Raw genomic sequence first — 24437 nt, 5'->3', positions numbered from 1 at the left:
AGAGATGAGTGATTATGTAGATGAGAGCGAGGGAACACTGTGAAAAACACCAGAGCAGACAGCCAGTGTCTAATACTAATTTGATGAGCTTCCCTGTCCCAGATTTGTGAGTCTGCTTGTTATGGCAATGTGTGTGTGTGTGTGTGTTTACGAATGCGCTCAGTCCTATTGCCGGGAGTATCCTGATAGCGCAAAACCTGCTGCCTCTCTTTCCTCTTCCCATCCAAAGGATTTAAATTGTCCCACCCCTAACCGATAGTGATGACTGGCAGACCTGCTGCCGTGGCAACAGCCTGTCCTGTGCATTAAAATCAACAATATGTGTTGGTACAACCTGTAAAAATTCTTAAAATAATGATCAAAAATATTTTTTTTATTGTAAATGTGCTAGTCCCAACAGCCTTTTTATGTCCAATTGACATTGTATACACTGGTTGGCTTATTTCTACTCATTTCTAGCTTGCTTTCATAATTAAGCCTATAATTGTAATCTTTGCAGATATAAATAAGATACAAATCTAAGTCCAAATGAATTTGCCCTCATGACTCATCTGAACTTGCCAGGTGCGTGCATATAGGTAAAGCTTGACCAATGTGGACACATGCCTGTTTATCTTCCTAACAGGATTGCACACCACTGATGAGCTGTTGCCCTACAGTGTTTTCAGGATGAGCAACAAAGACAAAGCGGAACAAGGAGGTTGTCAGTGAGATCAGCTTTAAGAGATGAGCGCTGCATGTGCAGGTATTTGGATGTCTACGTCCGGGTTGTGCTTTTTGAAGTCAAGTGGCAGATGCAATCCTCCAAATTTGACATGATAGGTTCTCACATTTCAAATCTGAACCACATTAAAGCTGTCTGTATGAATCAGAGCAAAAAAAAAAAAAAATTGCTTGTGCACATGGGTCTTGGCACCTCTTTAGAAACTGCAGACATCTGTCACCGCTAGCAACTGACTTAACCAATAAGAGCCTGAAAGGGGGCTAAGGGGTCAGACCACCTAGAAAATAACCTTGACTGTGATAATCCTAGTCAATAGGATTGGGACGGGATGTTTGGGTGCTGGGACCCACGTGTGACCCTTACCATTGGAGTCATTTGTCTGCTTGGCGGTTTGAAAGCAAAATAAATTTTAAAAAATGTATAAAGCCCATGAAGCTCACTCCATTTGCAGGAATGCTTCAATACGCTAACACCTGGAGCTGATGATTTGGTTGATAGTATAAATGGAAACAATTTCATTGTTTGGTAATTTCATCAAGTCAGTAGAACTCCAGTTGTCAATCACTTGCGCTAAACTCAGTGCAGGTCAAACAAAAGTCACACGATGGGGGGGCGGGGGGGGGGGGGGGCATTAATCTTCTCCGCCACACCTAAGGCTAAATCTCCATGTTCCCCGTTTTTCAATTTAGTGATAAGTGTCTTCATCCATTAAGCCTGAAATTTGTTGAACTTGCTCCCCCCTCCCATGGCGCCCAGATGTGCCATAAGTCTGTCGTAAATTCCTCCCAAAAAAAACCCGACCTCTGGTGAGAACCATGCCAAAATTTGGACGTTACAGATCTGCTAAAATACGATGAAGCTCATTCTGACCTTCTCTGTATTCAAGTGAAATGTCGTTCGAACTGTCACTCTCACGGTGAATCAGCGCTTGACAGAAGACATAATGTTTATTGTGACCTGAAATGTGGATATCCGGCGGACAAATGTCAGGAGAAGGCGGGGGCACTGGAGTAGGCTCCTCGGCACAGATCTACAAAAGGAAACAAATTGAAACTAAGCAAATGTCTGATTGGTTGTAAGTCCATAAATACAAGCTGACCTCAGGTGATCGGATGTGGACTTTTAAGCGTCCAGAGTTGCCCGTAGCCCGCTGAACACCGTTGTGAAGAGATGTACTGCTTTGGAAAAGTCCTTTACCTGGGATGAAGGCAATCTCCACTGCACTTTCTTGACTGGGAATACAAGCGAGAAATTGCTCAGATAGAATGAAGTGTCATCAATGGTGTGACTCGGATGGGAAGCTACCTGGATTTGGCTTTGTTCAGCATACTTTTGGCCTCCTCGTGCGTAACACCTATCAAGGACTCTTTGTTAACGGCAATGAGCTGATCTCCTGGCCGCAGACGTCCATCCTGCGCAAGCCAGACAAAAATGCAATGCCTTCAATTTGGCAGGTGATGGGATGATGACTTGGGGTTCTAATTTGATTCTTTTTAATAATATAATTAGATATAATAATATAATTGAATATAATTAAATATAATGATAATAATAATAATTAATTTGTGTCCTGTAATTTTGATCCTTTGATCCAAAAAATGTCCCAGACATTTTATAAAACAGAAAAAAATGAAGTTGCTTCATCAACCCAATGAAAATGTTTCTATGAAGAGAGATTCTATGGATCTATTTGGTGAAACAATTGTAATTGAGGAAAAATTAAGCGTACATCTTTTCAAATCATATCTGATATTTTCATAGCCTCAAGGCATTGTAAGAATTGAATCGAGATCATGTCAAACTGGAAAAAAAAGAGAAAACAGTTCTTCAGAGAATGATTTCCACCATATTGTGTCTATAATGCGCTCCTCTACTTGCTTGTCAGTGGTGAGATGTGTGGGCGACAGAGAGGCGAGGAGGATGGGATTTGAAAAGTGGAAGGAGATGTTGTGAAGAAAGGCAAATCACGGAAGAGTGAGTGGGTGGCCTCTTGAAACCATGGCCAACTCGCACCCCCCGCTGACATTTTCATTGTATTTTGGCCTCCCCACTTACCCGGTGACAGTCTCCACCGGAAAGAACCTCCTGAATGAAAACTGCCGGACCATCGGGGCGGTTTGAGCCACCTCCCAGGATGATGCCCATACTTGTTGATCGAGTCACAGAAATCAGCTGAATCACTCCTTCACCTGGGTGACTAAAAATAGGAAGAAAGCAGCATATTAGCAAAGTTAAAAAATGTTTTTTTGCAAATATTAGGAAGTCATCAGACCTGAGTGAGCGCATCATAGGTCCGCTGTTGTTGTACGTGTTCTGAGAGCCAGCCGGGCTTAACAATAAAGGACTCTGGGAGCGAGATGAAGAACCAGATGATGTACTTTCCAAGTAGCGACCTCCTTGGGATTTGGAATAAAGGACAATGGGTAATACTGTAAGTAGAAAATTTCAGACACATTTTCATCAATTGTGTAAGAAAAAGAAATTGCAAAGAACAAGTGTTAGCATTGAGCTATATTATTATTATTTTTTTCTGTTTTAGCAAACCCGGCCGGCCACGGTTCTGTTTAAGTACCAGCTGGCTGCTTGGTTTACTAAGGAAACAGATGTTGGCAATTGTGTAACGGACAACTGCACTTGTCCTAAACCATTTTTAAAGCTTGACTGAGCTCATTTTACCCTTTGGGCTCAGAACTTTGAACAAAACGCAAGCTTTTTTTTTTTTTTTTGCTGTATTATGGTCTGCTCACAAAAGTTGAGTTTCTCTCAAATGCAAGCATTTTTCTTACCTTGCTGTATTGGAGAGTTGCGTGTTGATCCTGTGCTACCATTGGAGCCGTATTTCTCCATGAGCTCAGCAAATTCTTTCCTTTCCACGGGAACAAAATGGGAAATGAGAGTTCATTGGTTATTGTCATGAGTGATCAATAATCATAAAATGACATCCTGCGCATGTCACTCTCATCTTTGGTTCATGTTTGTATTGTTTTGAGAGAAGATGAAGGTCACTGGAGACATAATTGTCCATTCCTCCCAATGTCCATTTTCTCTCTTTATCTATACGTTTGACTTTAGGGTGGTTAGTCACAGATTAACACACCAGGCTGCTGGCTCATCTTCTGAAGAGAGCAGCCTGAGGCTTAGCTCTCTCCCCTACTTTGGTCAGCTGTCACTCCAAAGCTAAGAAGGGGAACTGGAGCAAGTTTGAAAGAATATATCATCCCAAGGCAACATGTTTATTTAAAGGGGGGAGGATGTTCTATTCTATTCTCCTTCCCTCTTGTCTAAGAAACGCTTGTGATATGACTGGACCTTGACACGTACAGTATAATATCTCCAACTTACTTTGCTTCATCATCCCTGGCAATAAGAAGTCGCATGTGATTGGTTGCTGAAGCCGCTCTCAATATGTCCACAGCTCTGATGAAAACAAGACAATATTAATAAAGTGGAAGTAATACTGGATGAAAGAGTTTTTTTTTTTTTTTTTTTACTGCATTACCTGTCACTTGTGACACCTATTAGACTTTCTCCATTAACCTCCAAGATTTGGTCTCCTGGTAACAGGTTTCCTGGCAGAAATGAAATACAGGTTCACTTGTCCAACTGTTGGATTATAATCTATCAGTGTATGTCGCAACTCTGTTCTGGTTATTTATTCTCACGAGAGATAAATCCCAAAATACAAAGAGTCCACTGTTGCTGTAAACTTTGACTTGAGCTGGAAGGCGCACTGCACTCCGTGGCGCATGTCGTGACATATTAGCAAATTGTGCTTTTCACCTCATGCATAATCATGCAAGGGGAGAGTAAACTGGGAGATTCGTGCTGGAAGTGTGGAAGACATTTGCATGTGATTAAAGCCTTTTCATCATATTAGGGGTGAAGCACTTTGTGTTACTGTATACCACGGTCACATAAAAAGGCATCTTGTATATATTGCGCCGAAATGGCAGATTTAAATAAAAAATAAAAAAGAGGTTCATTATGACCTTATTTATTTTTGTACTTTACAAAGCTACAGGACCTGAAGATCAATTTCCAACTGATACAATTATACAATTACAATTATACAAAGATGCAATTTAAAAAAAAAAATCATTCATGCATGAAATGAAAAGAAAAAAAGTTACGCTTACCATCACTTGAAGCAAGGCCACCAGGTAAAATCCTTTTCACGTAAACTCCAAATTCCTCTCCGGTTAGCTCCTTCACTCCTCCAATCACTTTGATTCCTAATGAGAAAAAAATGCAGATGAATTGAAACATGCCCCAATTATAAGCATATGCATGGTCCGACATCAAGGTTTTTTCTTTTTCAAATATCATCAGCCAAATGGACATACGTGACAAACATGACAAAGCGAATATCTAACCATAGTCATTTAATTTCAGGTCAGTCTTTACTTATGCTATTGACTATTATTAAATTATTATTATTTACTATTAATTGAATAAATTGCAAACAACTAAATCTGTATAAAACATGGCAGGTAGCATCTGCAAAAATCTGAAATTACTTTTGAGAAACAAGTTGCGTGAGGAAAGTGATGAGAAGCTTCTATAGTGCCAAAACACAGGCTGACAATATGAATGCCACCGTCTTATACTATCCATAACAAGATGTTCAACATGCCTAAAGCTGTTAAGACTCCCCCAACACACACAAATTCACACCAAAGTCTTCCCTATCTTTGAAAGTGTCCTATTAAATCTTTACATCAAGGTTTGTTTAGCTTAAGGCCAGCATTAGCCGGTTAGCACAGACTAAATTGAAACCTTAATTGGGTCTGAAGCAAAGGGGTGCATGTTAATTATGGCCATAAATGGGGTAACAATATTCCTTATCTCAGTCCTCCAACCTTTCTTATCCTTCTCCAAGGAAAACACTTCCTCTTTCTTGTGTTCAGCCTCAAAGCATTTTCAAGCCAACAAATATCAGATAGGAAGAAAAGCACCAACTGCCTGAAAGTAGCTGGAGCAAATACAAAACAATATTTTGGTTTTCAAATTGTGTTCTGTGCTTTGATGTTTCAGAGACATGATAGCTTTGCAAGGGATACATTTTTATAATAATAATAATAATCTTCGCTGGTGCATGAGATTTAAAAAAAAAAATGCTTTAAATAAAAAGTCAGACCAAAATATTGCAAATTGCCTCCAAAACTACAAAAGTATATCAAATTTAGGTGTGACCAAGCCGCATGCGTATAGTGTAATGGAAGTGACGTACAGATAAAAACAACAGCACTCAGCTTTCTGCATTCTTAACCCAGCTAAGATAAGTGGATTAGGGCTTTACTACATGACCTACTTTGGCTCACAGGCAAACACTGATACTGAGCAGGGATACCTCCTCTGCAGAGAAAATCCCTTTCAAACGTACTACTTGCATTATTAGACATATTCAACAGCAAGCTTGCATACATACATCCGAGTTGCAGAAGGATGGAACTGATTTTTTTTTCTCTCCGTTACTTCCTCCCACACAGTTCAAATTTTATTGCATTATCACTTGTCATGGCGGCATTTCATCACCAAGCCACCCAGAAACACTTGTCAAAATAACTATTTATTACTATGAATGAATGAATGGTTTATTTTGAACATTCGGAAAAACACTTCATTAGTTAGAAATTGATGCTGCATGGCAACACTGTCGGCTAATGCTAATCTATGCTAACACTTCTGTTCTGCTTATCTTTTGGCTTTGACAGGCATCAGCCACTGCGGCAAAATGTTTGTTTTTTTTCCACTCTGGAACTTTGTCCAAGCGATCTGATCATGTCATTGGCGAGAAACTTAATACAGCGATTGAGTAAGTACTCTCATTGATTTATAATAGTCTGGTAGATAACAAACCATTCGCTTAATTTTTCTAATTTGACACTTTTGCATGCCAGTCACCCAACTATTTGTATCCAAATCTTTGTTGCTACTCATCTCTAATTTTTTAAGCGCTGATGTACTCACCTAAGCCATTCTCACAGTCTGTAAAGTCCATGGAATGAACTGCTCTGTCGACACCATATGGACCCATGAGTGTCCTAGTTCACCATGAAAAAAGAGGAGACGAAAAAGAGCATTAAGTACATTCCCAGGAAAATGATCTCAGAAATCTCTTTTAATCGTATTTTGATCAATGTGGACAGACAGAAAATGCGTAAGATATGAAAAGTTTGAAGTTTTGTTGTTCACATTTTTGTGACATGAAGAACTAGATGTCCATTAAAACTTAATGAAAAGAAGAAAACTAGTCAGGAAGGCCAACAGCAACATTGAATCCATCTCCTGATGCAATATGATGTCATAATAAAGCTTGTTTTATTGCAGCATGAATAGTATAAGGAGGAAAATACTGACATTCGCACCATTTATTGCCACTACACATGAAACTCTACCTGTAAAAATCTTATTTTGTCCTCATGCAGTGATATCTTCCCAAGTGGCAAACAACATTTTTCTATGCGAGTGCCAAAAAGCATGACAAGGAGAATAATCAATATTTCAGATGCAGAGGGTTTATAATGATCAGTCTGATACTCCCACAGCTGGCTGTGAAACAATGAGGCTAATTGAGGACACAATGAAAAACATTTTTTTTCCTCTTCAGCATGCATTAAATCCTTTGCATCTTCAGGACCTGGAGGAATAACCCCATAATCTGTATTCAACCAAATATTTTATTCTGCATTTTAGATGCGATGTAAATTATGCTGCAAAATGACAAACAAACTGACAGACAAGTACCAGTTTTTCTCCCCTTGTTTTTTTCTACTTGATTCAGAATATTAGTCAATCTACTAATGAACAACAACATAAACAAGAGCAGCTACCATTTTGTGAAAACCAATTCCCAAAATATTGATATTCTATTTTTTGAAACCTTTTGTTAAATAGTCGTTTGTCTGCTCATTATACTAATATCTCATCTCAGTATCAGAGGTATACCAGTATCCCATATGGAAATATCTCAATTAAAATATTCCCAACGAAAATCTGCCTGACAACGAGATAACAGTTCACAAGAAAATCCTCCACGCGTATTGACTAAGCGCCTCACTGTGGGCTCAATTTACAAACCCTCATTGATAGTGATAAAAAAAAACATGTCCGGTCAACTTTTCTGGACATTTCCAAACATAACAGACAATGATTTTAATCCACAAAACGGCTTTTAGAGACCAGGCAGAGTAAATCCACCCTCCCAGTTGTCATTGCGCACGGCGGCTGGGCGAGTAGACGACAGATGGGAGAGTTCAACCTTGATCGTAGCAACGAGGAAAGAACGACAAGGCGAGCTGCTGTTTTTACATGTTGTCCTCAAATCCCCCAAATAATAACATCTTTATAATAGAACAGAACGGGTCGGTTCCGAAAAGAGAAACAGGCTCCTGCGTGGTACAGAGTCGACGCCCTTATTTCCAAGTCATTGCGCGCGTGCAAAAATACGCACATTTTCATACATATTCCCCCAAAAATGTGTTAGATATAAAAAATAGTGTTCCGTTTGTTTAACAACAGAACTGCGCGGATACCTCTGCTACCATGACAACAAACACGCAGTTGATGAAAAGTACATCCAGAAAAAGTGCGCGCGGGCGGGCGCGCATGATTTCAGATGGCCGCTTTTATTGATCGCTCACCTACCTGCTTATGATGACAGCTCCTTTATACATAACGGAAAAGGTTGGCATCTTGTCATGGGGCCAGTTTCTCCGCCAGAACGGACGCACGGACGGACGCTCGCTCAGAGCTTGCCCTGCCTCAGCCTCCCTCCGAGCAGCCGCCGCATGACGAGACGCGCGTGTGTTGTGTGTCTGCACAGGCAGGCTGGCAGGCTGGCAGGCTGGCAGGCAGCTGCCTTGAAATTCCCGTAAAGCAGCACCACCGTTGCCGCCACGCTGCTAACATCTCTCTCCTCCACAGACACCCTTAATCTGTTACGTAATTTAAAAAAAGAGAGCGAAGAAAGAAAGCTCATAGAGTGTAAATTATCCCGAGATAAAATGTAACCTATTGAGTCAGATTTAGTATTGATCTTTTGACTTCAGATCAACTGTAAGACAATAAAGTTCGATGTGTTAATATGGCCTGAATTCCCCTCTGCGTAAAAGACATTGGCAAAGCCTCCAGGTCTAGAAAGGAACTTGCACAATTTCCAGTGGAGTATAATATGGGGCCCCCTACTGTTATTTAAGATGACAAGGCAGCGAGATCTTTAGTCAGAATGAGGGGGGAGCAACAATGATTCATGAAGAAGAACTCCGCTTGTCATTGCAAATGATAAAATATAGTCTTTTTGAACAGCTCATCCGAAGCTATGAATGAAAATGGACTGCATTAGAAACACAGACAGAAATGATTCACAATAGTGTTTTTGTTATACGTTTGCTTTTGGAATTTGGAAGAATCTGCTTGTGTGAATTAATGTTAAGAGTGCAATGCCAGTTAAATGCTTTCCATGAGCTTTTTTTGGTTTTTGCTGACTTATGTTTACTTTGATCTGCCACCACCGGCTTATGCAACATGAAATCCAACATTTAGGGGGAAAAAAATCTAATACCTCGAGAAGCTTAGGAGCTCTTCAAAGCCTCTTTGCCACATATTTATTAAGAACTAAGGGTGCTCTTCGATTTTTTTTTTTAGCACCAGAGATTTTTTTTCCCATTGGTGTAAATCTTGCACAGCTCTCTGACAGAGAGAACCTTCAATTGTTTCAGGGTCACTTAATTACTAGTTTAACAGGTTAATTATCCAGATAAAAAAATGATCCCTTTTTCATTTTGAGGGATGAATCCTCTCTCTTTTTGTAAATGCCGTGAGCAACATAACTGAGACTGTACATTGCAATTGTTAGTGGAGACGGGGTAATAGTGTGGGCAGAAAAACAACATTTGTCATCATTTATGGCACAGGTGACAAACTCAAGGCTCGAGGGACAGATCTAGCCCACAATATCATTTTATGGGGTCACAAAGTCAAATAATGTTTTGAGCTTTCAATGTTACATCATTTTGACAGTCAAACTATGAAGTCTTCCCCTGTCAAAAAAAGAAATTTCATTTCTTAATCAGTATCTATGTACATTTGAACAATGTGGAATTTGCCAAAATATGCATTTCTCCTCATGGCCATTAATTTCGTCTCCACTTCCTTTTATTTGGCAGCCATAGCAACGAGCATTTGCCTCAGATCTTTAATCACTAAATCTGCACAGTGGGTCATTATCAGATTATGGGATTATCCACTCCACGCTGAGAAATCAAACGGGCCGGGACCCAATCACAGAGATACATTGCACTCAGCACTCCCGCTCTGTCACTAACGCACATACAGATGTGCACAAACACACGCAGACACGCACACACACAAACACACACTCACTCCCGTATAATCCCATCAAACCAGTCAGCCATGCAAATACAGAACATAAACTTGAGTGCATTGATTGGGGAGCCCAGAACTTGAGCTAAAAGTATATTGCATTAGATATCCGATATTTAATTTTTCTTTTCCTTAGCCCATAACAACTATTTGTAATCTATTCAACATCTATTTGAAATTGATACAAAAAACATCTGAACTCCTGGTGCATAGTCACACCTACCTCCTTTTAATGATGCGGTTCATTCTGATCGGAAACAGTCCCGAGTCTAAATGTCTTTGCAAATTCTAGGGCTTTTGAGGATCAGAAAGCAGTCCAGAGTTTTGGTAATTTTTGAGAAAGGAGAATTATGAAAGGTCTTGAGGGGTCACTCTGGAATCCAGCCCCGAAAGGGGAGCATCGCGCAGTGGTCACACTCTACCCTTCAGTGTTCCTTTTGACAATTTGCCTGACGCATCCGTAACAGTCGACTCAGCACCCATGTTCAGTGCGTTTCGCTGACTGTGACGGAGAGAATGCCAGCACAAACTGAGGTCACCATCTTCAGACTGCTTTACCATTCATATAATCTGATTTTTATACACATGGATGCAGGAATTTTCTTCATCTGGATGAATAAATTGTCGTTTTTCAATCAATATCATTATGATGTAGTCATTAAGAAAAACAACTGTTGCAAACGCTCACAGAATTAAGCATAAATAACCATACTTTTGGCTCAGTCACTTTATAATTAAGTAAATGCATTTTTAACAGAAATAAAACCACAGTCACCAATAATAATAATAATAATATAAAATTCTAAATATAATTTAGAAATATAAAAGTATCTGTGCCCAAATTCAGACATGCGTGGCCCGATTTTTATTATTAGTACCTACTTTGACACAACACCGGGGAACAAAAACAGTGACGGACCAACATGGCGGCGCACCTTAACAGTCGCTTGTGTGCAATTTTCGATCAAATTACGTCCGAGCGATTGCCGATCATGGTACATATTTATGGTAACCATTAGAATTTGCGTCAGTGATTATACATTAGCACATCAACAAGTAACGCGCTTGTATTAACTTCGTGTCGCTACAACGGACACTTGAGCAATGTGGGGTGAAATTACCGAACCTCGCGTTAAAATACGACCCAGGACGTCTGATAAGACTGTTAGGGACGACCAGTGCACAGTACCCGAGGACCTGGTGATCCTGCCTCCTGTTGCCTACATTGACCATCAAAAACCACCACAGGATACTCAGGTAAGGAGTACAAACGAAACAAATATGAACGGAATCGTGCAAAACAATTCAACTGAGTTTGGCTGTATTGATTTTTTGTATGTGACCCCTTAAGGAGTTCCAAGATGTCCCCGCTGAAGTCCACACCATGTTGGAGGCTGTCGTTGCCAGTGGAAGCCAAGTGAAGAGTCAGCAAATAGGAGATGATGAACTGACAACGGAGGAGCGAAGAACGGAGCTACGACATCAGTACAGGAGGAAACCGCTGGTCTTCCTGGAGCGCTACCATGTATGTATGTCGTTCTCTGTCTGCACAACACTTTACTTCAAGATCACTTCATTCATTTCCAGAGAAGCTTGAAGCCCGAGCATTTGGCAGCTTTTTCCCACGTCAGCACCGACCCACGGGCTCAACATTACAGTGAAGTGATTCAGAAGCAAGCAGCAGGAAGAGCCCACAAGACACAAGTTCGAAACCAGCGCTACGCCGCACTCAGGGCCCTGCAGAAAGGTAGAAAACTTTTCCCCACTCTAAAATATTGCATGGCAGCGTCTTCCGGAGATAAACACAATAAGCCACAACAAAAAGATCTTGTTACGCTGTTCATACAGTCGACCAAGTGATGTTTCATTTTCTTTTCTTTTTTTAGAGGGTCTGTACTTCAGTGAAGAACAAATGCGAACGAGGGAGCCACTGCTGTATGAACAATACATTGGACAGTACCTAACTGACGATGAGGTAACAATTTGGTTTTGGTAGTTTGTGTTATAATTTTATCTCGCTTAGATGTCTATGATTGAAAAATTACAAGAAATAAATTGATTTTTTTTATTTTATTTTTCTACAAATTTGTGCAGTTTTCCAATGTTAACGTGTCAAAATTCCCACACTAATTTATCACAATATGTGATCTATAATGAATTGTGACAATTTAGGTGATAGAGCGCTCCCAAGAGGCCATGTTGGGTGGTGCACAGCAAAGACCGGCCACATCAATGGGAGCCGCCACAGGAGGGCTGTCAGACCTCCTCCTCAACTCCTACCAGGAGCGGCTCATCCAGTGTCGTCTGCAGGAGGAGCAGGATAGAGAGGAGGGTGCACGGGAGGAGGAGGAGGAGGAGCTGGAGGAGGAAGAGGATGAAGGTGCTTATGCTTACAAGTCTTATGGTTTGCTCTCGCTAAAGTGACTTTTTTTGTTCCCCTCATGTGTTTGGACTGGCCACTGAAGAAGACCGAGTCCAAGAAAAGACCTCTGAGGAGAAAGCGCTTCTTCGGGAGGAGTTCATCAGTCAGATGCACCAACGCTTCCTTGATGGCAAAGACACAGACTTCAACTACAGGTCCGCATGCATGCAAAGCACTTGAGTTATCAGGAAAAAAAAGAAAATATTACAATCAATTGTGCACTTGTGTGTCTCCGTTATAGCGAAGTGGACGAGAACCCTGATTATGACAACCTTGACATTGTCAACAGAGATGCAGAGGAAAAGTATTTTGATGAAGATGATGAGGAAGAAGATGAGGAAGTTATGACAGAATAGCCACCACAGGGCCATGAAATCTTCACTGGTCTATTCTTGTTATGTTGCAACACAAATGCTTTTACTTTTTTGTAATAAATAGTTTTTGGAATACATTAATTACCGGTATTATGATTTTTTTTATTCTCTTCTAGAGAAACACAAACCATTTCAGTAGGAGTAAACTATGAAATGGCAAATGTTTTGTTGATTATATCGGGACACTTAATTAGGGACACGTGCGTAATCCAATTAGCTTTTTATTAAAAATGAATTGATCAACATCCTACAATTTTCATTTTCCATTGTGTAGTGCAGTACATTTCTCCATTGTGCTCATTTGGAAAAAAAAAAACATCAGTCATGACTTTATTTAATTGGAAGACCATCCTAAATAGGTTTGTCAAATTTATTTTTATGTCAATAGAATTTCTCTGAAATGGCTGTTAACACATCATAGATATAAAGTGGACATAAGTCTACACACCCCTTTTGAAATGCCAGATTTTTGTGATTATAAAATATGAGATGGGGGAGAAAAAAAAATTCAAGACAAAATGTGTTAACCTTTAACATGAGCTCTTCATTCTTCACTTTTTATCAGCCAGCCTCTGCAGTAGCGCGATGACGGTGTCCTGTTTGGAGGAGAGCAGCTCCAGGGCCGTCGCGATCCTGCACAGGGACTTCCCCATCCGCACCTCCCTCTTCTCATGCCGCCGCTCTCTGGCTTCCATCCTCGCGCGAGCCGCGCCGTCCAGGTCAGTCTGCGCCTCCTTTCGCTTGACTATCTCCTGGTAGACGGAGGAGCCGCTTTGCGCCTTGTGGCCTTCGGGTGCTGACGTGGCCGAGGCGGAAATGAGGGATGAAAGAGAGGAGCACGTGGTGGGGAAATTGGAAGCGAGGTTGTTGTTATGGCCGAAGCACACGACATCTGTTGGGAAGGACGCCGTTCTGCGGGATGCGTTCGGGTCCGTGTTGATGGTGGGCACAAGAGAAGGGGAGGAGGCTTGTGAGAAACAAGGCGAGGAGATAAACGATTGTGCTGGATCAGTGGAAGCCAGGTGAAGCTTGGCCGGGACGAGGTCACCGCTGAGGACTATGAGCGGCTTGAGGTCCGGACTGTCGGTTTGGCGAACATTGCTGCTACTGCCGGCACCGGCCTGACCCATGACCCCTGATTCCCCTTGAACAGACAAGTTCCCATTAGGGTGGACGAAAGTTGTAGACTGCGGGACGTGTAGTCTCGAAGCCGCCTTTGCTGAGACGTGTGCACCTTTGGCTCCGCCTCCTTTGCTGCGTTTGCTGCTGCTGATGTAAAAACCCAGGGTTTCACAGAGCATAACATCCATCAGCTGCAACAAACACAAGCATTAGATCTCATCTAACTTCAGCGGATTGGCTGGAAGCAGAAAAGCTCATTTTACGACCATCATACCCACATCAAAAAACTCCCACGTTGTCTTGGCGTGTCCCTTCTCTCGACTGCGCTCTTTGACCCTCTTGTAGGTCACGATCAGGTTGTTCCACTTACGGCGGATTTTTTCAACGGGATGGAAGTGCCCCTTGGCGGCCAACTCCTCCTGGACGCTTTGGAAGAGCTGCGAGCGCTCCCGGGTCTCATAAAGGCCCCAGCGGCGGCCGACCGCGTCGATCAGACAAATAACAGCCTCGGAGGAGAAATCGGAACCGGGGGGAGGTGGGAATGATATCATGGAGGCTGGGATGATTAATAAAAAAAAAAAAAAATAATTAAAAAGAAAACAGCAGGGAAACTTGCGAAAGATTTGGAATTTGCATTATGATGAATTAAATTACCAATAATATTATTTTCAGTCATACAATCCCTCCGAGGGAAATGATAACTATACAATGTGAAAACTAATTTGATGCTCCTTTCATTTCAACAGCCAAACACGCCCCCAGGGCTGTTTAAAATGAATCTATAACAAAACATATTCGTGTATGGCCAGTCCAAGTATGTAGCTTCAATTTATATACGCCCCCAAAAATACATCAAATGTATTTGGACTGATTTTCTGCTAGATGGGGAAACACTCATTTGCGGTAGAAGATCACAGTAGGGCTACAGGCTTTTTATTAGACAGCGACGATATTATAAAGAAAAACAGCGCTATCTAGTGGACCACTGCGCTCCCCTCATTAATTTTCACTTGAATGCGTGATGTCAATCCAGTAAATAAAAATGAAGAGCGGAAGTGAACACTCACACAGTTGTACATCCGTAGTAGTAGTGGCGGCGTGGAGCGCCGACGGTCCCAGCAGCAGCTCCTCTGTAGCGTGGTCCAGCCCTCCTCTTCCCCCTCCGTATGCAGGATCGCTGCAAAGCGCAGGCGATCCCTGGCTGCCCAAACCCAGCGCAGATTGTTTTGCATCTCTCGCCTCCCTTTTGACGTGCACTGTTGCTGCGTGGCAGACGCCTCGTTGTAGACCAGTGGCCTCCATTAGGGCGCGTGCACGCGAGCTATACGTGTACAAAGAGAGCCCTGCTTGCTTGGCTGCGCAGACGTTCAATCCGGAGAAAGTTTCGAGATGGCGGATCTCAGCCGAATCCAGACGCGCTTTATTCCTCCACGTTGCACGCGTGTGTGATCGACACGCACTAGTTTGCTTTGTGTGCGCGTGGGAGAGCAAGCGCGAGAATATTCATGCGTTCAGAGGAGCGCAGAAATGGCTGCGCTGCGCATAAACAGGCGGATGCACAGAGCGGCTGCGCAGTCAGTCCGGCCCCGCTGCGAGCTGTGACGTCACTAAAAGCCACATCAGCGCTCCATCCTCGCTGGCAGGAATTTGTGAATTCATATTCTTATTATTTTATTTCTCCTCCCGTTAAATCCATGCAATCCACACGTGTTTTTTGTACTTTTAAAATACAGGGGGAAACAACCATATTGGTGAACCGATCTGTTCCTGTCAACTTTTGCGTAGTGTACATTGAGCACCGGTAGGGGGCAGCGTTGCACTTTAATCCAAGTGTAATGCTTGTGGATAGCTTTTATTTGAGTTTATTTGTTTTGAACTAAATCAGAACCATAAGTCCAGGTCCCATCTTGTTTTGGACTGCTTTAGTTGGGTGCTCATAATCTTCATTGTATTTTCCCAAGTCATTGAAAATGACATTATTGTGATGTTCTTCACAGGTTTCCACCACCTGCAGGACAGTTGCTAGGCGTCGGTCCAAAGCAGTGAGATGTGACTTGGACAGGAGTGGAGCAACAGCTGCAAGAGGATCCTCGGCCAAAGACTCCCGCATGACATCGCTCAGGCGGAAATTTGGATGGGACAAGAGACGCAAGCGGAGAAGGGTGGAGCGACGGATCCTGGACAGGTAGGAAGAGAAAATACTTTTTTTCACCTCAGTAAAAAAAAAAAACAGCAAAAGAGGTAGATATTGTACATGAAGAGCTTCCAACTTTGCACTTTTAAGTTTTACCTGCAGCACTGCTGTAAGGGAGCTAAAATTGATAGCTCATCTTGAGAGTGACGGCCAAACCTACAAAATAGTAGTTAGTTGCAATTTGTATGATTGTTATTTTAAATAGACCTGATTTTAAAGGCGAATATTTCTTCATTCTTACTGACTTTGATCACGTTAGCCGACGGTACTTACGCTCGTCCGTGATCCAGATGCAGCAGGAAAGTTTCATTGCCAAATTTTTCAAACGTCTCATAGTGATGTCTATCCATGTTGCCTTAAAAAAAGAAAAAGAAAAATCAATGTTCCTATAACTTTGATCAAGATAGAACATACACTTAGGTTATGCTATGTCAAGTTTCATCATTGTTGCCACTTTTGAAAATCACAGAAGGGCAATTGACTTTGTTGTGTACTGTGATGTTGTCATGTTCAATTATTTTTCAATTTCAAAGTGTTGGACTGAATTCGTAATGTGGAGACTAACTCATGAGGAAGTCCAATATAGCCATGTCGATAACATCCACCAGCCTGGTGCCGTAGTTGTAGGGAGGCGTCTGTTTGACTGTGTCACAATAGGCGGGGTCTTTCTCCCACCTGGCACAGCAAAGCATTAGACATCAAGTTGGATCTACCAGCTTTGTGTTCAGGCCACAATTCACCCTGACTCGGGAAATTTGTGAGTACTCACTGGGCCAATTTGGTGCGGCTATAGGACCGTCTCCATGGTGACCTCCAAGACCTGCGAGGGGCAAGGCTGAGATCGGGTAACATGGCCGCCAAGGATACCTCCAGTGAGTGAGGTTGCCCGCACACTGGGTGCTCTGTCGAGCAGTAGTATTCACACTGACCGTAGAAACACACATTGCCCGCTAGGGGGAGTCCGAGAGACATGTTTTAGTAGTAGCACATTAAAGTGGCTTTAGTGGGAGAGTGTTGGTAACAAAATCTCAGAGCAGGAGAACTACTACCTGGGGAAGTGAAGAAGGTGCGAGACAGCTTGCGGTCAGTGGTAATCTCTCTGATCTCACTGGTGACATTGATGAGACGACCGACCACTGGGGGGATTCTGTTGAACCCCAGTAGTCTGAGACACAGAGCCAACACAAGAGATCAGAACCAAAAAAGTGCTTTGAAAAAAAGCACAGCGCTCCATTGAGGCACAGGATTTCTGTCCTGGAGGTAGCAGTTGTTTCATGTCATTTTTTTTATAATCACACTACAGAGCCTAACAAAGCTTAGGTTGACATCATTCACGGCGGCATTTGGAAGTCACAGAGGTGATGGATGTATCGAATTGTCTGTGGTTGGAGGGATGCACAAGCCGAGAGATGATCATTCCACTTTACTGTACAATTGAATCTTCGCAAAGGATTTTTTTTTTCTCCGTATACCTGTCAAGGTGAAAAGCTGAGATCTCCGCATTGTGTCTTTCAAAGTCAGAGAAGTAAAAGAGGTTCACGTCCGTCTCTGCATCTCTGGATTGTCTAGTTGAGAAAAACACCCGTGCTGAGTTGAACGTGGGGTCCAATTAAGATGGCAGAGTGGTCCGTCTTACTTCTTAGGTTTGAGCAGAGCTTGTCCGTAGTTTGGGAAAGATATTAGCAGTTTGAGTTGAGTGCCTCCTGACTTTTGAACTGAAAGATGAAGAAAAAGCAAGATTGGATTCAGAAATTGCTGTCGTCGTCACATGTCAAACATCGTTTTTCAAAATGCCCGAATCTTGACAAATAATGTAATCGTATCACTGGATATAAAAAGTCTACACACCCCTCTCAGATGAGGATTTTAATCTTACCTATAAACTCAATTGGGGAAAAAAAAAATCTTTTCAAGGAGTGAAGCATAAATAAACAACTGCAATAATGTCATTGCTTGCCCCCAGATTGGAGATTGTTGTCACATGTAGTAAACGGTCAATACTTGCCAACAATTCCTGCAATGTTGCTGTCTGCTTCTAAGCAGCCTCATTTTTTCATTTGTATGGATGAGCAGTTTTTACTCGTGTCATTTTTTTCCTCTCCACTTGAAGAGGACCGTCTTGACTTTGTTCCATGGTATATTTAATGCTGTGGAAATTCTTTTGTACCCTTTTCCTGCCTGATCCCTTTGAACAATGAGATCCCTCTGATGCTGTCGAAGCTCTTTGCAGACCAGCGTGCTCTTAGATGTAACTCGAAAAATGTCTACGTTCTAACACCCGTACTAATCAGAGGCACTTATTTTTACTTCACTTCTCAGAATTGTATTCCAACTGACTTCTACAGGTTTGAAATGATTTATCTTAGTCTCATTTTTATAAATCGCAAAAACCTGCCATTACCATTCGCTCTATTTATATTATTATTTTTATTGTTATTAATATTATTGTTTTTAATAGTCTCTGTATTTGTGTAACAGAGAGTAAAGAAATATTAAAAGGTACTGCAAAAACAACCAACAATCAGGCACCGCCACCTTTCCATGTTAATAATATCAAAAAGGCTAATTGTGTCTAGAGACAAAAGGCGAAGGTATTTTCATCTTCCGCGCTTTAGCCGTGAAGGTGAGCCTTGATTGTGCAACTGTGAGTGTGTATGCATGCATAAGTCTCATTTTTGTTGTTGCTCTAAAAAAAATCTCTAAAGGATTCCCTGCTCTGAATGTAAACTTTGGCATAGTTTACTGTCTTAGAAAAAAACGGTGTGACTTCCCAGCCTCGCTTTGGGCTCTCACAGATTTCCATAAAAGGCATACGAGAAAAAAGAAAAATGAAACCGGCGGTGACTTTGTTTTTCTGTTTAACTAAGAAGAAAGTGAATTATCATAATTAGATGAAAGCTAAGCACTACTGGGACCATCATGGTTAACAGCGAGGTCAGCTCTTTAATCTATTCCTATCATCTCTTCTTTCCTCACCTGCTCCGAGGATGCGTTGCGTTGCCAAGTAATGCGTCAGCTTTGACACAGTGAGGTCCTTTCTGTCGTACAGTTCCCATCGAGTGATGCCCAAGTGGAATCGTAACCAGGGTGGGTGCGACTCTACGTCGCTGCTCCAAGAAACCTTGTCATAGCCTTTCTCCTCCCGACTCGCACTCTGCCTTTGAAGAAAAAGTGGAATATATTTCTCAGATATGAGGCGAACATTTTTAGCACTCACCACTGCGTGTCACTATCGATGGCGTCCTCCTTGTCCTCATTTTTCTTCACCCTCAGCAGCCAGTCATCTTCCAGCAGCCCTATTTCTGGCAGGTTGTACAGCGGGTGCTTGAAAAGCGCCTCCAGCTTGGAGGCCTCCTCCATCACTTGATTTAGTTTTCCACCGCCCATCATTTTTTTCTCTCCCCCAATGGCATTAGGCAATGTGCTGGCATTTGATTTGTAAGGTTTCTCATTCTGGGAACTTATTGATAGTTTGTGTGATGCGGAAATGTGCTTCTGGGCATCTGGGCTTGGATTTAAGGAGGAGGAAGATGAGTCGGGAAGGACACAGGCTGTTTGGAGGACAGTGAGGCAAAAGAATGCGAGAATAACGTGCAAGGAAAGGGACACACAGGCCAGACAAAGGTAGACGGAGCGAGCGGATGGACCTAGCTTCCGCCTCACCATGCTGCAAAATAAAGAAAAGAGAGGCACTTGAAAATCAAACGGGGCCCACTTCAAACCTAATCACCACGAAACGTTTCCTTTCAGCTCCTCTTCTAATTTCTCTTCTGTAAATTGGAAACCCCGCATGGAATTGATCCGTTCCACAGCAGATTTTATTGTCATCCACAATTTGACCTTAAATAGCTTCTGATGGTGAGAATAGTTTAGCTGTTGTTGCCATGGTGACTCACATCTGTTTTGTGGTCTAAAGACTATTAGTAGACACGCTCGAAAACCTCAAATGTTGCTCAGACTTGTATGGGAAGAACTACTAGTGTGTTTAAATGCTGAGAAGAAAAATTGAAATGGCATCACATCCAGAGATGTAAATCTACAATAACTGAAAGGATTATAGTTGACGAGCAAGTCCGGCAATAATTATCTTACGGAAGGGGAAAAAAAAGATAAGCTAATCATTTACACGAGATATAAAAAGCTCATGGAGGAAAATCAATAAATGATTGAACTTGCTGCTCTCGAATTCCCCTGAGTACCATCGGCAGAAAAAAGAAATACTTACATCTCTTTTGCTTGAAGACCTTTTTTTCTTCTCCCACTCTGTTCCCTCACGTCCTGGGCTAATGAGAGCGATATGTGATTTTCCTGATAATTCTAGCGCACTGTGCAGTTTGTTTGTGATGGTACACTTGAGTTCAAATAGAAAAAGAGACGGACGGTTGCGCTGACCCGTGTCATTGTGACCTGTGCACAAAATGCTCTTTCAGCCTGTCTGGCAATGAGGAGGGGGATGAATAACAGCAACAATGAACGGAAAAGAATAATAAATCAAATAAATTGTTTTTACTATAGTCATTATTATTTCCATGTAATATAAAATTGTACAGTGTAGAAAAAAATGGCTTCGGATCTATTCAGCATTTCTAGCTTCAACGGATTAAAACGAGGTCAGTGTATTTAATGTCGCCGCCCAACTAACGACTATATGTTTCCGTTAATTAGCTAACTGCTTTGGGTCTGAATGTATAATGAGGTTTGTCGCAGGTCCCAGGAGAATAGACTGGTGCTCAAATCTGCACCAAATTTGATGGAATAAATACATTATTATTTTTGAATGAGTCATTTTACGCGTTTAACCATTTCAAATTTTAAACTAACTTTCATCAATACTCATACCTAATGTGTTTTTTTCAATAGGTGACATGATCCAAATGAACAAACTATATTTCATTAGGTCCTGTAGATTTCATATCTTATTAATTATCCCCCATTTTGAATTTGCGATGCTTCGTTTTCAGCAGTTTGGGTAATTTGCAACTTTGCAGTACTTTCTACATAAAACTGATCTGCTGGCCTCCTTCTTTCCCAGCTGGTCCACTTTAATGTAGGTTGCTTGGAGACAACCCAGAAGATGACACCTAATTGGATCCAGCGCATGCTTTATCCGCCAAGCAGGCTGACAGCCAAAACAAAATGCAAACTAAGCATCATAAGACAAAGTCATCACATCTGGCACGTTGGATTGAAATGTGCAGTTAAGTACCTTTTGGAATGATCACACCTAATGTGTGCTTTAATTGCATTTTGTCACTGTGTGCATGTTGTGTAGTATAAGTGGAAAAACATTTTTTCGATTGATGCTTAGCATTAGCGTCAGGTGAGGATGGGAATATTTCAACTATTGTGTCTGCCTGTTCTGCACCAAGCCTAATCCATCATCTCCTTGTGTCAAGGAAACCAGAATCCAATCAGGAATACTTGGCACTTTTGAAATGAATTTGAAAATACTGTAGAAGGATTGCCAATGGAGGTTATGCGTGCATATGTCAACTGCCGCAGCTCTTTTCTTTCAACCCCTCATCTCCTTTCCAAACCAGGACCACACATCCTCTCACCTTCTTTGGTTCCCCTCAAAGGCCACTGCGGGCGCTCCACTGCCAGTATGGCTGCCCATGAATATTTCATATGGAGAGACCGAGTGAGCAGAAAGCTTGAGAGACAAAAGACGGAGGGCCAAATGCAAAGCGGCAGTGTCAAAACCGGCGTGGAAGCAACAGGAACAAATGATGTAAAGTAGCGACCATGCTAATAGAGACGGAAAGGAATTGGAAGGAGAGATGGAGGAGGTGTTAAGACAGTGAGGAAACCGTCACGGAATACTAAGTAGCGTTAGGCGGCCGTTGTGTTCAACCAATTATAAATCCAGCGCTTCATGTTTTCCCATGAGAATGATTGTTTAGTGTCGCATGACTTCCGCTCTTTGTAATTCGACAGCAAATTATTGACAAGGTGACAGCCTGCAGCACAATCTCATCTCTCGACGCGAGAACCCTGTAGCGAGCTCAAAGCCAGTGTCGATTTTTTTCGAGCAGGTAGCAGTCGTCTCGTTTGTAGGGAGCAAAAAATGAAAAGGCAGAGGGAATTAGAAGGGGGAGACCGTTTATGTTTTTTTGTTGATGATGGAGTTGAGAAATGGCGACTTGGCGAATGATCTTATCTTTTTGTGACCATTGCATCTGATTCTGCAATTCAAAGCGTAGCTTGCGATGATACTTTTTCTAGCCGACAGAAAATGTCATTGAAGCGGATAGAAAAGAAAACACCTTGAGGACATGAGTGGTTGCGGAACTACTTGAAGGGCAAACTGCAAAGAAAACTTCAGTTGGAATGACCAATACAACACCATGAAGGCCAGATGATGCAAAAGACATTTATATTTCACTTGATGCAAGGAAATAGACTTTTCTATTGATGCTAGTTTTCAAAGAGCGTAGCTATTGAGGAACCCATTCGGAGACTTTGTGTTATTTTATGTCCCGATATTTCTGTCCGTAATTTGCATTTGTCACCCTTCTTCGTCGTGCTGCGTGCAGACAGCCCACTCCTCCGCTCACTCCCTCCTCCTTCCCACATTAGCACACTCATTTGTCTTCACACCTCATCCTTATTATATAATGGTCCCTTGGTTTGAAATGGCAAAAATATTTCATGAAAATCTTTGTGGTGTTCCATGATGGTCGTCCATGTTTGAATGAACGTGTGGGAGGAGGATGAGAGGCAGAGTGGGTGACAAAGATGGAGGAAGATGAAGTGTTCCTGTCCAGATGGAGTCTCAGTGGGAATTTTGGACTCCGAGTGCGCTTGTGTGTAAAACGGGTTCTATTCTGGTAGGCAGCCATGTGGAGGCTGAGTCAATGGATTACTTACAAAGAAAAGGAGGAGTAGGTCAATTTGACCATTTGGAAGTCGCTAGCATGATGACAGTGTTGGAGAAATATTTTGTTTGGAATATAAACCAGTTATTCGGATTTGAAGTCATCACAAACTCTTCAGTTAAAATGTTTATTGTATCTTCTCCCACAGGAGAATTTTCTCTAATGGACGAGTCCAGTCAATATTTAAAACAGCTTGAAATCCGAAAATCCCGGTTGAGTTGATTATTTTAGTTGGTGACGCTCCCTGGAGCTGCAGCATCTGGGAGGAAGAGAAAATAGCGCCTCAAGGTCCAATTAGTAGCTGAGAATTGAAAGCCCGGTTTAGTCGTTTAGTTCATGCAAATATGAAAATCAGATTTTCCCCACAACAAAATCAATACTTTACAAAATAGATTTTAATCATGTAAAGGGATGATTTTTTTTTATTTTTTTTTTTATTTGATCCCAACCTGGGTTGAACCATTGTGCTGTCTGGAGTGGTTCAATCTGTTGGGCCATCAATTGCATGGATTATTCGGGATTACATACTGTCCATTCCTAGATGAAACACCACGGATTAGATCTGCACTAGTAATCCAATGGGAAATGTCATTTTTTGCCTGTGAATATGCTAAAGATGGTCAAGATGGTCAGCCTGGAGTTTTTTTTTTTTTTTTTAATGGAAAGTTCACAATTTTAAATCCCCGCAGCGGCTTGTATCCATCCTACTTTTCAATCCACTCCGATTTCCATCGTTCAGTCAGAAGAGGCGGATCACAAAGTTTAATGCTTTGGAAATAATGCAACACAATTTGTTTCTTACAATATTCATTTGGTTTGGTACCACTGAGGAAGTGCCGGTGAAGAAATTTCCATAGTATGCCCAAAAATTGCTCATTATTGTCGTTTAAAGCTGAAGCGACACAGTGAGAAAAAAAAAAAAAAAATCCACATTGCTTTTCTGTCCATGAAGAAACTAAATTTTGCTCAGTCTTCTATCTTCCTGTGTAAAGTCAAGTCTCACGGTAATTAGGGATTCATTTAATCTCCATTCCCTTGACCTAAAACGGCAAAAAAAGGCATTAAAGGTCTTTTCTCTGCTCTGTGCGATCCTAGTGATTACTCAACTCGACTTTTGTAGAGCGCTTATAAAAAAACAACTGCAGCTGTACATAAGATAAAGCTAAATAAAACAAGAATAATATGAATCATATATTTTTTTTTAAATCCGTTTGGCATACAGTGGCTCCAGAGTTAATTTCTGACTTTTTATAGTCCACATGCTCGGTGAATTTGAATTTGTCACGGCAGCTTAAGTCCTATATTAGCTACTATATTGAAGACATTTTCTCGGCCGGAT

General features: G+C 41.7%; 4 protein-coding genes across 7 annotated transcripts in view; 1 reads left to right on the top strand and 3 right to left on the bottom strand.

Moving 5' to 3' along the window:
* Positions 1-8839, bottom strand: part of si:dkeyp-72e1.9 (syntaxin-binding protein 4) — a 16332-nt gene extending 7493 nt beyond the window's left edge. Inside the window, exons 1-11 of one of the 2 annotated variants that reach the window (XM_037255898.1) lie at positions 8372-8839; positions 6695-6768; positions 4861-4956; positions 4224-4293; positions 4067-4141; positions 3511-3590; positions 2997-3153; positions 2780-2921; positions 2030-2136; positions 1824-1956; positions 1682-1754 (exon numbers count right to left, since the gene is read on the bottom strand). In XM_037255898.1, the coding sequence (XP_037111793.1) occupies positions 1682-1754; positions 1824-1956; positions 2030-2136; positions 2780-2921; positions 2997-3153; positions 3511-3590; positions 4067-4141; positions 4224-4293; positions 4861-4956; positions 6695-6768; positions 8372-8418 (1054 nt within the window). In that variant the 5' untranslated portion in view covers positions 8419-8839. The remainder of the gene's footprint in view (positions 1-1681; positions 1755-1823; positions 1957-2029; positions 2137-2779; positions 2922-2996; positions 3154-3510; positions 3591-4066; positions 4142-4223; positions 4294-4860; positions 4957-6694; positions 6769-8371) is intronic. The other variant, XM_037255899.1, reaches the window with a different exon arrangement.
* Positions 8840-11004: 2165 nt separating this feature from the next.
* On the top strand, positions 11005-12985 carry ccdc97 (coiled-coil domain containing 97). Of its 3 annotated transcripts, none has more exons than XM_037256043.1 (7): positions 11005-11365; positions 11460-11633; positions 11696-11855; positions 11995-12083; positions 12281-12465; positions 12569-12685; positions 12772-12985. In XM_037256043.1, exons 1-7 carry the CDS (start codon positions 11213-11215, stop codon positions 12884-12886), a joined length of 993 nt encoding a protein of 330 aa, XP_037111938.1. In that variant the 5' UTR covers positions 11005-11212; the 3' UTR covers positions 12887-12985. The 3 variants fall into 3 exon arrangements, with proteins under 3 accessions (XP_037111938.1, XP_037111937.1, XP_037111935.1); XM_037256042.1 differs by having other exon boundaries at positions 12281-12488; positions 12574-12685; XM_037256040.1 differs by having other exon boundaries at positions 12281-12488; positions 12568-12685.
* A 236-nt stretch (positions 12986-13221) lies between these two features.
* On the bottom strand, positions 13222-15595 carry si:ch1073-357b18.4 (uncharacterized protein LOC797129 homolog). The gene is made up of 3 exons (XM_037255994.1): positions 15094-15595; positions 14305-14582; positions 13222-14217 (listed from the first exon to the last, which is right to left on the bottom strand). The coding sequence occupies exons 1-3, from the start codon at positions 15326-15328 to the stop codon at positions 13456-13458; spliced, it is 1275 nt and encodes a 424-aa protein (XP_037111889.1). The 5' UTR covers positions 15329-15595; the 3' UTR covers positions 13222-13455.
* A 270-nt stretch (positions 15596-15865) lies between these two features.
* LOC119125420 (extracellular serine/threonine protein kinase FAM20C-like) lies at positions 15866-20550 on the bottom strand. Its single transcript, XM_037255933.1, has 11 exons — positions 20446-20550; positions 19438-19887; positions 19197-19378; positions 17857-17935; positions 17693-17785; positions 17270-17385; positions 16990-17170; positions 16786-16895; positions 16494-16575; positions 16317-16376; positions 15866-16203 (listed from the first exon to the last, which is right to left on the bottom strand). Exons 2-11 carry the CDS (start codon positions 19884-19886, stop codon positions 15903-15905), a joined length of 1653 nt encoding a protein of 550 aa, XP_037111828.1. The 5' UTR covers position 19887; positions 20446-20550; the 3' UTR covers positions 15866-15902.
* Between the last annotated feature and the right edge of the window lie 3887 nt (positions 20551-24437).

This window comes from Syngnathus acus, chromosome 8 (assembly GCF_901709675.1).
Source record: "Syngnathus acus chromosome 8, fSynAcu1.2, whole genome shotgun sequence".
NCBI classification, from domain to species: Eukaryota; Metazoa; Chordata; class Actinopteri; order Syngnathiformes; family Syngnathidae; genus Syngnathus; species Syngnathus acus.
This window is presented reverse-complemented; position numbering and strand designations above follow the sequence as displayed.